The sequence below is a fragment of the Aquarana catesbeiana genome, linkage group LG05 (assembly GCF_042186555.1).
Source record: "Aquarana catesbeiana isolate 2022-GZ linkage group LG05, ASM4218655v1, whole genome shotgun sequence".
In the NCBI taxonomy this organism is placed as follows: domain Eukaryota; kingdom Metazoa; phylum Chordata; class Amphibia; order Anura; family Ranidae; genus Aquarana; species Aquarana catesbeiana.
The window spans coordinates 568017081-568031901 of NC_133328.1; the positions used below are offsets into that span (position 1 = coordinate 568017081).

General features: G+C 41.9%; 1 protein-coding gene across 8 annotated transcripts in view; it reads left to right on the forward strand.

Moving 5' to 3' along the window:
- The window catches only part of ESRP1 (epithelial splicing regulatory protein 1), a 103581-nt gene extending 95616 nt beyond the window's left edge, over positions 1-7965 (forward strand). For all 8 annotated transcript variants that reach the window (XM_073631978.1, XM_073631977.1, XM_073631982.1 and 5 more), the window contains 2 exons: positions 3970-4074; positions 4518-7965. In XM_073631978.1, the coding sequence (XP_073488079.1) occupies positions 3970-4053 (84 nt within the window). In that variant the 3' untranslated portion in view covers positions 4054-4074; positions 4518-7965. The remainder of the gene's footprint in view (positions 1-3969; positions 4075-4517) is intronic.
- The last annotated feature ends 6856 nt before the right edge of the window (positions 7966-14821 follow it).

Genomic DNA, 14821 nt, shown 5'->3' on the forward strand with positions numbered 1-14821 from the left:
AATACGCATTTGGGGCTGTACATTTGAACAGATGCCAGACAGTGTAAGTTTGGGGACATGCACCCATGTCAATGATGTCAAATTGTGAGCAGTGGTTGTGTTTTGTGGGGATCCAATTGAAATCAATGGGGCTGCCTGCACAGGGATGCATGGAACACCTATTGTGTATAAGCAGTCCTATATAGTGTAGTATCACAAACCACTTTATTTAAAATTGTGCTTGCCTAAAAAGGAGAAAGTGCAAACCGTGCTCTCAAAATCAAAAATGACGGAATCATCACTTCCGGTCCCAGTCCAACCTGCTAATGTCACTTTGTTGACATGTTTTGTCATATAGATTTTATCAAGAGGAGAAGTCTATACAATTAAAGTGATGTTGATACGTCAGACCGGCCTGACGCAAGAATTCTTCTGAGTGTTTTGTTTTTTGTTTTTTTTTATTTTTATTTTTTTCATATAAAGGTATTTAAATACCAACACCAGGGAAATAAAAAAACACCCCTGCAGTGTAGTCCCTGTACTGCATGGTTAGATTGCCTTTTTAGTCTAGGGGCAGAGGATTAGGGTACAGTATCTCACAAAAGTACACCCCTCACATTTTTGTAAATATTTTGTTATATCTTTTCATGTGCCAACACCGAAGAAATGGCACTTTGCTACAATGTAAAGTATTGAGTGTACAGCTTGTATAACAGTGTAAATTTGCTGTCCCCTCAAAATAATTCAACAGCCATTAATGTCTAAACCGCTGGCAACAAAAGTGCGTACACCCCTAAGTGAAAATGTCCAAATTGGGCCCAAAGTGTCAATATTATGTGTGGCCTCCATTATTTTCCAGCACTGCCTTAACCCTCTTGGGTATGGAGTTCACCAGAGCTTCACAGGTTGTCACTGGAGTCCTCTTCCACTCCATGACATCACAGAGCTGGTGGATGTTAGAGACCTTGTGCTCCTCCACCTTCCGTTTGAGGATGCTCAATAGAGTTTATGGAGACTTGCTTGGCCAGTCCATCACCTTTACCCTCAGCTTCTTTAGCAAGGCAGTGGTCGTCTTGGAGGTGTGTTTGGGGTCGTTATCATATTGGAATACTGCCCTGTGGCCCAGTCTCCGAAGGGAGTGGATCATGCTCTGCTTCAGTATGTCACAGTACATGTTGGCATTCATGGTTCCCTCAAACTGTAACTCCCCAGTGCTGGCAGCACTCATGCAGCCCCAGACCATGACACTCCCACCACCATGCTTGACTGTAGGCAAGATACACTTGTCTTTGTACTCCTCACCTGGTTGCCGCCACACACGCTTGACACCATCTGAACCAAATAAGTTTATCTTGGTCTCCTCAGACCACAGGACATGGTTCCAGTAATCCATGTCCTTAGTCTGCTTGTCTTCAGCAAACTGTTTGCGGGCTTTCTTGTGCATCATCTTTAGAAGAGGCTTCCTTCTGGGACGACAGCCATGCAGACCAATTTGATGCAGTGTGCGGTGTATGGTCTGAGCACTGACAGGCTGACCCCCCCACCCCTTCAACCTCTGCAGCAATGCTGGCAGCACTCATATGTCTATTTCCCAAAGACAACCTCCTGGATATGATTCTGAACACTTGCACTCAGCTTCTTTGGTCGACCATGACGAGGCCTGTTCTGAGTGGAACCTGTCCTGTTAAACCGCCGTATGGTCTTGGCCACCATGCTGCAGCTCAGTTTCAGGGTCTTGGCAATCTTCTTATAGCCTAGGCCATTTTTATGTAGAGCAACAATTCTTTTTTTTTTCAGATCTGCAGAGAGTTCTTTGCCATGAAGTGCCATGTTGAACTTCCAGTGACCAGTATGAGAGAGTGAGAGCGATGACACCAAATTTAACACACCTGCTCCCCATTCACACCTGAGACCTTGTAACACTAACGAGTCACATGACACCGGGGAGGGAAAATGGCTAATTGGGCTCAATTTGGACATTTTCACTTAGCAGTATACTCACTTTTGCTGCCAGCGGTTTAGACATTAATGGCTGTTGAATTATTTTGAGGGGACAGCAAATTTACACTGTTATACAAGCTGTACACTCACTACTTTACATTGTAGCAAAGTGTCATTTCGTTAGTGTTGTCATATGTAAATATTTTATCTTTTCAAAAATGTGAGGGGTGTACTGACTTTTGTGAGATACTGTATAAATACTTGAATGCAAAGTTCACCTTTTTAATAAAAAGTAAAATGTGCACGTTTACTGGTAAAAATGTGCATTTTTTTTCACTTTTTTTTTTTTTTTTTTTTTAAACTGAAGCCTGCAAAGTATTGCACCTGTGAGCATGCAGTGTCAGGCTCACACACACGCACATGCGCACACACACGTACGTTGCCCATTCCTCTGTACAGGCTGTCATGATTTTATTTTTTTTTTCAGAGCTTTAAGCGGTGTGAATGGACTAAGTGAGCCGTGTGCTCTCAGTTCAATTAATACAAGTCCTGTGACTGACACATCTGTGTGGGTGAAACACCATAAACCTGCGCCGTTTTCAACATGTGACATCGGGTGCAGGGAGAAGAACCTCCACCTGCTGTCACACTGAGGGTGGAACAGAGGGATGGCAACTACATGTTACACTCTAAAATGGAATGGTTTTTTTTTTTTGCCCATTGGTTGCATAAAAAAACTGATTCCTGCACCCACACAAGTGAAGTGGATGCAGGAATCCCCCCTGCTGGGACATTGTATTGTGATATCGGGGATTCTCCCCTGTCAGAATACACTGATCAGTGCTGCAGCTGATTGGCTGCAAGCCGTTGTTCAAACAAGGTTTTCCAGCAGTCCCATTTTAACTATCGGCTTCTGTCTAACAGGGAGGGCTACACACAGATTAAAATTCCTCCAGTCCCTGCTGAACTGCACAAATTTAGATTGTGTGTATCCAGCTTATTTCTCCTTTCAGCAGGCTGCCTCCAGTGCTGTCTGGTCCCTCACAGCTTCTGTGAAAGTTGTGAATGGCTGTGGTCACACTTCAGCCTCCCCATTGTACTATACTGAGTTCATGTCCCTGTATGGTATGTGATGAGGCAGAGAGCGCTGGAACTAGACAGAGCAAGGAAACATAAGTGAGAGAGGTCATTTCCCGCCCACACTGCAAGGGGACTTTTTTTTTTTTACTTTTTTGGAGTTGGGCTGTATTAGGGCACCACATCCCTTGCAGTTTTTGCTCATATTTTTAATAAGTTAAAATTACTGAGTCTTTTAAGGTGCCACATAACTAAAGAAAGTTATGTGCAATAAATCTATAAAACACCTGAAAAGCCCCAGTAATTCCAAACCTAAATAAGATTTGTACTTTCTCTTTCAATAAACCTGCCCTGCAAGGAGCAGGGTAGGTTTACAGCACAGCATGGCACAGTCTGGAGGGCAGAGCAGTCAGGACTGCAAGAGAAGATGCAGTCCAACATCCATCCTCTGACGTCTTCATTGTGGCCTGGGAAGAGCTCTGGTGTTTGCTGGCTGGGAAGTAGTAATCGGAGCTTCAGTTCTCTTCTTACTTCCCCCATCCACACTGCCATCGGGACTGTGACCGCCCGAGTCAGCCATATTGACAGGAACCTGATCCCAGGAGAGAGTGAATTTCTCCTTTCTGGGAAGGGATGTGGCTGCTGCTGCAGAGATGAGGCAGATGAATGAGGAAGGATGCATCCTTCCCTCCATAGCGGCAACAGAGGTTGGGCCATAGGGTGGTGTGACAGATTATTTTGTGGACAGATTCTTCTGCATGCTTGGAACTTTGTGCCCCCTCCCACACTGTGCCCGGGTCACCTGCCCCTCCCCTGCAGGCCCTGCTAATGTCCAAGACGACAAGGAAAAGGCATGGAATAGTTAGAGGAACATGATTGATCTGTTGGCATCACAGCCAATATGTGCTTGATTAAATTACTAGAACGTCAATCTCGCAACATATTTCTGTTTTGTATTCCCTTCACTTTTAGTACTCTCCAGAAGAGGCTCTCCTCCCAATAAGTGACCAAGCTCGGACACTGATCACCCACCCTAAGGAATGGGTGTGCATATAGTTCTTCCTGATTGTGGAGGCGGTATGTACATTATATTTCTCTGTCTCTAGACCTGTTGCATTACTGCATTGTAACTATATTTTTCTAGCATATTCAAGAATTTGTTGTGTGGTTTGTGTTTTTTAATTTTTTTAGCTTAATTTTCATTACCTGACTGGTTATTCTCCAAAAATCTTCCTGAAAACCTTTGTATTCTAACCCAAAGCAGTAATTGGTGTTCACATGAAATTTGAGCTAGTTTATCCATATATGTTATGCTTGTACAGTGGTTTGGCTGGTGATGCCAAGAATAGACCAGTTAAAATGGGCATATTATGCCTTCTACTTTTTCTCTTTGTAGCCTTATACTTTTGCTTTTTTTCTTTGTGTATTTTTCAGTTTTCCTTTTTCCTACACCTCCTTTTTTCTAATTTGTCACTTTTTTTTGTTTTTTTAATGCGTTTTATTTTTGTTCTATACCACAGGTTCTCCTCAACTAGTTTATTTTGTAAGCGCTCATCTTGCTAAGCAAGCAAACGCCTCTGGTCTCATCTTGATGTATAAGTTTGACCAGGCATGAATTTTTGCTCATAAAATTATGGAAGCCCAATTAGACTTTTAAGACTTGAACTTTTACCAGGAAGGTCAACAACTCCTCAATAACTGGGCAGATGAAATGATTTTCCAATGTGCAAAGCTACTGAACCCAGAGTTGAGATCCACTGTAAACACACTAAGAAAACAATGACTTTCCGACTACATATGAACACATCTTTCATTCAGCAGGTATTATGCTTCCTTAGGAATAGAACAACCTTCATTTTGGAACTTCATGCATCTACTTCTGCTCCAAAAGTGTTAATACAGCTGGCGATGTTTATTTTATGTATATTTTTAGTTGACTCATTAAATAAAGGGTTCACTTTGTCATGTAAATGGTTTTGCCGTATTTTAGAACCGACTACCGGTTCTGTTGGCATGCTCTGATATATTTGCAAACTTATTTTTTTTTTTTTTATTTCACATTTAATGTCTAAAACTTTTCAGATGTTCTTTGTAAGCTTTTTAGTTTGATATTAAAAATTGTCAGAAAAAAAAAAAAAATATATATATAAACAAATAAAGTCTTATGTGCTGGTAACATGAAACCAATTGATTGCCTGTGTGTGCGATTGCACTTGCATGATGCACTCCTGACTTGCTTTTGTCAAACCGTGTTTATTTGTTACATTATCTTTATATATAATATATGTATATATTTTTGAGGTTAGCTTTTGAACATTATATATTACAAAACTGCTTTAAGTATGAACTAGTGCTATATTAATTATTCACTTAAAAAAAATAATTTTTTTTATTGTCTTTATAATGCACCAGTTGGGGGTTCACCAAATGGACCTTCCACCTATTGCCATGTTTGAATAAAGTGTCAAGCCAAGTCATTTTGTTTTCCTTCCGTTTGTTATTGGTGCTTGTCTTTACCGAACCATGCTTCCTTGATAAAAATCCAATTGCGGTCTCAATAGTAGATATGCCGTCAGATAGACATAGTTCTAACAATCGCCATATTCATAGTCTTGCCTTACTGTGTACTCCAACAGTCACCAGAGATACTCAATGCTCTCACCAATTGACTCTTAAGCAGGCCATAGATGATACAATTCTCTTTCCTTCCACCACGCAGGGAGCATTTCCAGCCAGCAGAATTCAATAGTTACTGCTAGCAGCTATAGCCGTGGACAGTAGGCGTATGCAGAAAAATCCAACAGGCTGGTTGTACCTAAGTCGGACGATGGATTAACATGGGTACAATTAGCTTATCCATACATGGATCTAAGTTTGGACAGTCCCTGCTGAACCAGCCAAATTTCGATCCATGTATGGCTGGCTTTTGGAAACAGACTTGGTCTGACATGTTCCCTATTTTTCTGCAATACACATCTGTGTGAGGACATTGTGATGAGGGACATGACTGGCACTGAGCTATGTCAGCACAGGAGTGTGAGCAGGAAGTAAGATTTTCACTGAAATAAAGGTATTTTAAAAGCCTTTCCAAGAACAAATCAGTTACAAAGCCTAACCTGTGAGGGTACAAGTTTTTAAAGTAAAAAGGTGTGGTATGAGACTTCAAGCACCACACTTTTGATGTTTGGTTTGTCAATGTGCATTTTTTTTTTTTAAATTCTAAATTAATTTAGGATTTGTTATAATACAATATAGGCATACCCATCAAAAGATATATAAGCAAGGAAATAAAAATACATTAAAGCAATAATACAATGTCATCGCGACACCTGATTGACCGACTTGAAAATATGCAAGTGACCTTAGATCGTGCACCTCCTTAATTTAAAGGAAAACTGTACTTGACTTTTATATACTGTATTACCTACAAATCCCAATATCCACTTAATTTTACAATTTTGGCTGCTTCTACATTCCCCTTACCATTTCTCAGAATGTGTATCACAGGCCAAACTGCTTTTGCCTTGCTAGGAGTATTTAAAATGGACATTACAGAAAACCCCCTGGCAAAACAAATAATTTAGAAATTGAGCACCAATTTCCTACAGGCTTTTAGATGCGGAGTTTAGAAGACATTTGTTATATTTTTGAAGAAAGGTAGTTTGTACCCCCCAAAAGAAATTGGGACTTTTAAATTGGCAAAGACACAGGAAATTGATTAAAAGATCTGAATTTATTATACAATTTTCTGTGTCTTTGCCAATTTAAAGTCCTAATTTCTTTGGGGGGTACAAACTACCCATACATACAGCAAACTCACTATACTATCTGACGTGGTGGTATATTTATCTATCTTCTAAAAATGTAGTAACCTTTTACACCCAGTGCACCAACAAAGACTTGTCCTCATCTACAGAGATTTTGTTCTGTATACTGCAGTAACTTGCAAACAAAATCTGCGCAAAACCTTAAGGGAAAAAAAATCCCATGTTCAGCCCATTTTTTGAAACGGGCAAGCTGTCTTAGAGACAGGTGGGGAGAACTAGAGGAACAACATGATCATCATCATCAGACCACATCAGGTCATGATAGTGGTGTATGAAGAATGTCTCCAAGCTGACAATTTCTTGCAGAAAGAAGTAGGCAAAAGGGAGAAACGTTTCGAGACCAGCTGGGAAAACTAGTGGCTTGTACTACATACATCACTGAAAATGTACACAAATGGATTAACTTTTTTTTTTTTTTGCACTGAAAATCGAAAGATGGCAGAGAAGGGCTAAATGTATAAAAGTTAATGTTTAACTATGATAAAAATTCTATCAGTTCGCTTATGGACTCCTCTATCTTAAACGATTTCCCTAAGAAGATAATCTACAGAAATTAAGCAATTGATCTCAAATCTTTTGTTTCAGTCATTCTTATACATTCCATATTTCATTAGTTCTCATAGGCAAAGACTCACTCTTCTTACTCTTACATTTAAGCAACGCGTTATCAATTTTTTTTTTTTTAACGCTTATGGGGGTATGCCTTTTTTCTGAATATAAATCTGGCATTTCAAGGCTTGTGGCCCAACAAAGAAAGCTTTCTTTCACAGAGAAGGATATAAATTATCCATATTGAAATTTTTAATATTGTGTTCTGTCATTTTATAAAAAAAGTAATGCTGAGCAGGATTGCTCCTTAAATTGTGTTCTGTTATAACAATAGGGTGTGCACTTTCTACACTATGGTACAAAGGTTACAATGACTGGCTGTCACGTGTATACTATTGGCATCTTTGATCCTTGACAAATGATAACCTCAGTGTAAATGTATGTGTTTTTTCCCTCAGTGTCTAGTCACTAGTTTATTGTGGGCCAGAAAATTCCTCTACCTTTTGTGTTTTGTATACCTATGACTTATTTTGTTGATGCTGTCTTCTACAAAAATACTGAAAAAAATAAACGGTTTACACTAAATTTAAAATTTGTCAAAGTCCTACTGTTATTCACAGAAGATTATCTGTCACAATTTCATATTGGGGGACTTCTACTTATTGTTGCACTGAATCTGAAAATTTTTTAAAAGTGTGAAATACAATAACCAATAATGGCCAATCGTGTTGCCATTGCATTTGCTATTACATTATTAATCAAGTTTGTACCGTATTTACTCGAGTATAAGTCGTTCCGAGTATAAGTCGAGGCCCTAATTTATGCACAAAAAAATGGGAAAAACTTATTGACCCGAGTATAAGACGAGAAATGCACAGCTACTGTAAGTGGAAAAGAGGGTCAACAATGCCCATTTGCAGCCTCACTGTGCCCATTTGCAGCCATAGGTCCCCCGAACTTCAAACTCGGTAGTTAAGTGTTCCTAGATGCCTCCTAGCTGCAGCCAAAATTTGGGGTCTCTGAACCCAAAGTGTCCCGAAATGACATTGCTGCAGATGGACACAGTTGACCGACTTTGGGTCCCCATATCTCGGGGCCACTTAGTGCTAGGAACCCCACATTTGGTGTGCAAACCCAGTGGAACTAGCACCATAAAATATCCAAAGCTGGATAATTTCTAGCACCAAGTGGCCCCGAGATACAGGGACCCAAAAATCGGTTCAGAAAATGTCAAGCACTTTTCTGCAGCAGAGAGTGACATTTTCCGAACCTATTTTGGGCCCCGTATCTCAGGGCCACTTGGTGCTAGGAACCCCAGCTTTGGATATGTTTTTGGTACCAGTTCTACTGGGTTTGCATACCAAATTTGGGGTTCCTAGCACTAAGTGGCCCTGAGATACGGGGACCCAAAGTTGGTTCGGAAAATGAAATTTTTTGCTGCAGAAAAGTGCTTGACTCGAGTATAAGTTGAGGGGGGCACTTTCAGCACAAAAATTAGCTGCTTCCTGGCCTAGGCCAAATGATGGCCTATATCCCAGGAGTCTTCATGGGCATTCATTTTTTCCTTTATCTGCAGAAAGGGGCTTTCTCAGCTGTCATTGATAAACACACTATACTTTTGTGCTATTAAGCGCCCATCCACCCTTTTGGTATAAAGCATGTCTCCCCTTTTCCCCAGTAAACAACCATAATCACCATCTCAGCTCCATCTTTCCTCCTTCTGCCTCGCAGGGCACAGGCTCTCGGCTTTTTTATTCACCCACAAACAGGAAGCCACCAACTGGAAGCCCTGCCTCCAACAGCCAATCGCCTCCTACACAGGATGTGACCTCACAGGATATCACCAAATAAGGATAGGAGAAATTAATTTATACATCAACCAATACAACTATGACTAGGGGAGTCTTATGGGCGTGTCTGGGCGGGGGCAGCATGTACAATCTCCAGCCCCCTGTCTCTGTATCACAGGAAGCCTGAGATCATGAACACTTCTCCCGACCACAACGATTCAAAGAATCCTGTTATCGTTTGTTCATGAATCCTTATTTCTGCGTTCATAGAACAAAGCATACAGGGACTATACTACTGTCTTTATGGACGAGAGATTATCTGCAGGTGTATGCTCATGGCACCACAAATATGTTGATGGGGCACACAGGGGTGACACGAGCGTACATCCGCTAAACTGATAATGTCTTTGCTGAGTGAACACATCCCCCCCCCCCCCCCCCCCCGACGATCTTTCTGTGCATCGCACAGGGGCCCTTTTCTGGTGGACATTTCCCCACTCTGCAAACACTTCTCTACATCCCCAAGGAGCTTTCCACTACCAAATGGATCTCAACCAGCATCAGTCTGCCCCAGTCAGCTCTTTAGAGCGTGTTGCGGGAGTACTAACACTGGGAGACACTTATGACAATACATATTAAAATACATCTTCATAAAATTTCCACAACACAGCAAAGCATGCCTGAGCGAAGGGTGGATGAATTTCACGAAGTAAATGTTCCTTGAATTCTCTGCCCTTACTCAAGATGGTGGCTAGAAATGCTGGGGGGTGTTTTTCAAAGTGCTTCTCAACAAAATAAAGCATGGAGACATGGATTGGTGAGTTTGCTTTGAATATTAAAAACAATTTATCCCCTTCATGCTTAAGCCTTTTTCTGACACTTGTTGCTTGCAGGTTAAAATCCATCCCCTCCTGCTGCTGGTAAGAACAGCTAAGTAGTTTTTTATTACAAGAAAGCTGACCATTGGCTCTTAAAAAAAAAAAAAAAAAAAACAAAAAAAAAAAAACTGTACCGGGGTTGATGGCTGTAGGCATCACCCCGTTACAGCCCCTTCAAGCCGAAGGCTGCATATTATTATTTTTTTTTTTTTTTACATTGGTGTGAAGGGGTTAAATGGTCTTTTCAGTTTGTGGTGCTTTAATGTCTTTGTGACATGCATATGAGAAATTAGGTGGTGGTCATCGGGAAAAGGAGGGCACAGACAGCAATAAAATTGCTTTCATAAGTTTCATCACTTAATCTGGTAAAACAGTTTTTGTTTTTTTGTTTTTTCTCCTCTTCCTATTCTAAAAAATAGGGACAAGGAAGGTCTCTAACCCTTCCCTGCTCCCTAAACCTAAATAAAACATTCTGGCACTATTTCAAGAAATCTTCTTTTGAGTCAAGTCTTTTTCTCATCCAGCCTATCTTGGGATTTATTGGTTTAGTTTACTGCCAACAGGTGTAGGCTAGTGACAAACCTGTACATGGTTATAAAAACCTTTTCAACAAGGTCCAGAGCGCTCCTATTTTCTATAAAAGAGGGAAAACTGTTTACTTAGAGTATTGGATCCCCAAAATTTTTCTGGTGTCTGTGGAGGTCAGACCTCTAATTTGGCAAGAGATCAGCAGCACGTGAATTTCTCATGGTGCTTGTATTCATGTAAGAGTTAAGCCTCGTACACACGATCAGATCTTCGGCAGGGAATTGTTTGACAGACTGCCCAATGTACGCTCCATCAGACATTTGTTGGCCAACTTTCTACCAACAAATCCTGGATGGCAGGCTAGTACATTTTCTGCGGACGTCAATCTGTTGTCAGATATTCCTATCGTATGTACACAAGTCCGTTACACAAGTTCAAAGTACAAACACGCATGCTTGGAATCAATGCTTACCAAACACGACATTAGCAGAAGGTGCCCAAAGGGTGGAGCTCAAGAAATTCCTCGTAGTACGTCACTACGTTCGTGTATGTTGGCAGACAATTGTGTGCAATTTAGTATGCAAGACAAAATTTAGGCACACGCCCTTCGGACAAAAGTCAGATGCTTTGTCTGCTGAAAATCCAAACGTGTGTACGAGGCTTAAGGCTCCCTTCACACAATTAGACCCATCTGGTCTGCCTGTCTGTTCAGGTGGACCTGATCAGACCACCCATTGTTTTTTATGGGGAAGCCAATGTAAATGGACATGTCTGTTTACACCCGGCTTCATCCAATCCAGTCTACCAAAAACAGACGGATGGGGATCTGTTCCCCATCTTTCGGTTGGATGGAAATGGAGGGGCTGTTATGAGCGATCACCGGGATCTGCAATCCACTGTGTCCACCGGTTGCATGGGGGTGGTGTGGCGCACTCCTAAACACAGCAGATCTATGACTTCCATGTATGTTATTGTGCCGCTTCGCCGCAGTATATGTACTGTGGTGGGTTGGGAAGTGGTTACTTCCTATAGATATATAAAACAATCCATGTGCTCAGCTCCAAAACAGTAACAGGACTGCAAGTAGATAATTCTGAATACTGGACTGATGAATTGTGCTATGTTAACCTCCCTGGCGGTATGATTATTTCGGATTTTAGGTGCTGAAAGCAGTACAACTATTTTGCATAGAAATTTGGCATTTTATATTGTAGGCCTGTAATTCTTAGCAATAACACACTTAAATCTGTCCACCAAGAGTCTAGTAGATATCCCGGGTATGATGAAGTTTGAAACACAAAATCATAAATTATAATATAATAAAATAAATTTCCCCACGATTCACTATCGCTCAATTCTGCAAGTGTTCTAATTTACTATCGCTGTTTTCTAGCTGATCTAAAGCCACTTTTGATGTAAAGGGACACTTTTTGGTTGCTATGGACAATCTCAAGTTTCCAGGCAGAAAGAACAGTATATATAATATAAAACTGCATGCAGGGCACTGGACAAAGCACTGGGGACAAAAGGGCTGTGCAATAATTTCATACAGTACTGTAATCTGTAAGATTACAGTACTGTATGTTATGATTTTTAATTCTTTATTTTTTTTGCCGCCAGGCTGTGCCCCGTGCGTCACAATGCTCACAGGGAACGGAGAGGCTTCGGAGGAGGACAGAGCCGGGGGACATCGCAGGATCCCGGGGACAAGGTAAGTATACCGCTCCAGGATCCTGCAATGCAATCCCGAGTGTGGCTCGGGGTTAACGCTAATGGTGCTGAAATTTAACCCCAAGCCACACTCGGGAAAACCGTCAGGGAGGTTAATAGTGTGCTGTCCTCTTCCATAATACCTTGCACAAAGGTTTGCACACTAGGTATAAATGATGATAAATCAATTCATATAAACAACGAATAATGTCAATATACAATGACTGTGTTAATGGTGCACTGTCCCTTTAAATGGTGAGTAACACCCAAAAAAAAAAATGAATCATTCAGTGCTCATACATAAATACGTGATGTAGCAATTCATGTATACTATAAATAATGTACGTGTGCAAAACCTCAAAAGAATATTTAACTCATACAAAATTTTTTAATAACCATGTGCTTAAAGTGACACTAAAGGTTCATTTTTTTTTTTTTTTTTTTTTAAATAACAAACATGTTATACTTACCTCCACTGTGCAGCCCGTTTTACACAGAGTGGCCCCGAACCTGCTCTTCTGAGGTCCCTTGGCGGCTCTCTCGGCTCCTCCCCGCATCAGATAACCCCCTAGGAGAAGCGCTCTCCAAGGTGGTTACCTTGCGGGCACGCTCCCGAGTCCAGCATTCGGCGTCCATAGATGCCGAATGCAGGACTCAGCCCCGCCCCCCTGGTGGCCGCTTCATTGGATTTGATTGACAGCAGAGGGAGCCAATGGCTGCGCTGCTGTCAATCTATCCAATCAACAGTCAAGAACCCCCTAGCAGAGAGACGGCACGTCCCCTTGGGACAAGTCCGAGGGTTCAGGTAAGTAAAATGGGGGGCCGGCCAATGACAGGTGTTTTTTCATCTTAATGCATAGGATGCATTAAGGTGAAAAAACACAAACCTTTACAACCCCTTTAGAGTGCAAATAAGGTGCTCCTTAAGAACAAAAAGAGCTTGTTTACTCCAGGATGGAAATTGCCACTACCAGACCCGCAGATGACTAAAACCACTCTATAGGCCAGTGGTTCTCAACTCCGGTCCTCGGGACCCACCAACAGGCCAGATTTTAAGTATTACCTTGGGGAGTTGCAGACTAGAATACTGCAGTCACTGAGCAGCAAGTGATATCACCTGTGATGTATTTCAGCTATCTTGCAAACCTGGCTTGTTGGTGGGTCCTGAGGACTGGAGTTGAGAACCACTGCTATAGGGAATGCTTCGTATACAGCAAACCTGTCGCTACCTCTGGGCTGAATGCTGCTCACCTGCAGTCATGTATGAGAAGCACAAATGGGGAGAAGCCTCATGATGTAGTATGTTAAACGATGATCAGCTGGTACGTGATGACGTCATGTTTCAACTCTGTCCTGGGTGAATCTTGTGAGTGTCTAAAAACGAGGACTCCGAAGGGGAAAAAGGCTTGTTTGCAGTGCATCTGATCTGTACTTTTAAATTTTTGTTTTCAATTTACTTTTTGATAATGCTATTGGAAAATGGATACTCTATCTTCATTTGAGTATTGGTGGAAGAAATATATGATGGAGATGGCTTGATTTCTTGAGATAATTGGATCTGGAGAAACATTTGAACTTGCACCTACCCGGTTTAAAGGCAAAAAGCATTATTTGACCTAACATTAATTTGGGTCAAAACTGGAAATGAGGGTATATACAGTAGGTTATCTTCAATAATTCAACTTTCTATATATATATATTCCCCCCCCCTTCGTCTTTCAGGACAGCTGACTTTGAGAGATCTCGGCTCCTCCCTTATCAGGAAACCCCGCCTTCAATAGATTGGTGGTTGGTCCTGAGGGGGGTTGCACTCCCGGTGGTGGTCTGTGGTAGTACTGGTGGGCAGGCATTTATGTTTTCTTTTGTCTGGGTCCTTTCATTTTAGGGCAAGGCCACAGAGAAATCCAAGTCCTCACACAGCTCCAAAAAGAAGTGCCCCTCATGCAGGTCCACCATGGGGGATTCCTGGACCAAAGTGCTTTGTAAAGCGTGCGTAGAGGGCTTAGTGAAGGAGCACTCAGCAGAACAGGGTACGGACTTGGCGTCCAAGGAGCTTTTTAGCACCTTTTTAGTCCTTTAAGACGTTGTTTCCAGCTTCCGCAGCCCCAGGTTAATCCTCCGCCAGCGCAGCAGAGCATTGCACCTGGTCCGCCAGTGGTCCACTGGAGGGGTACCAGGGGGCACCAGTGAGGAAGAACCCGATAGCGTGTCCTTGGCCTCCCAAGGGGAGTCGGAGGGAGAGGGGGTGGATGGCGAGTCCACTAGAGCCTTTCAGTACAAGCTCTCCCTGAAGGAAGTGGAAGATCTCCTGGGAGCCATCCACACCACCTTAGGTATCCAGGAACAGAAAAAGATGCTGACACTCCATGACCAGATGTATGAGGGTCTGGGGAAGCATAAGAAGAGGGTTTTTCCAGTCCACAACACCCTGGTGGAAGCCATTAAAAGAGAATTGGGAGACCCCGAAAGGAAGCCTTTCTTTGAAACGTACAGTCTGCAACAAGTCTTCTAGACTGGACGTGGCCTTTTCCCAGGTATCCAG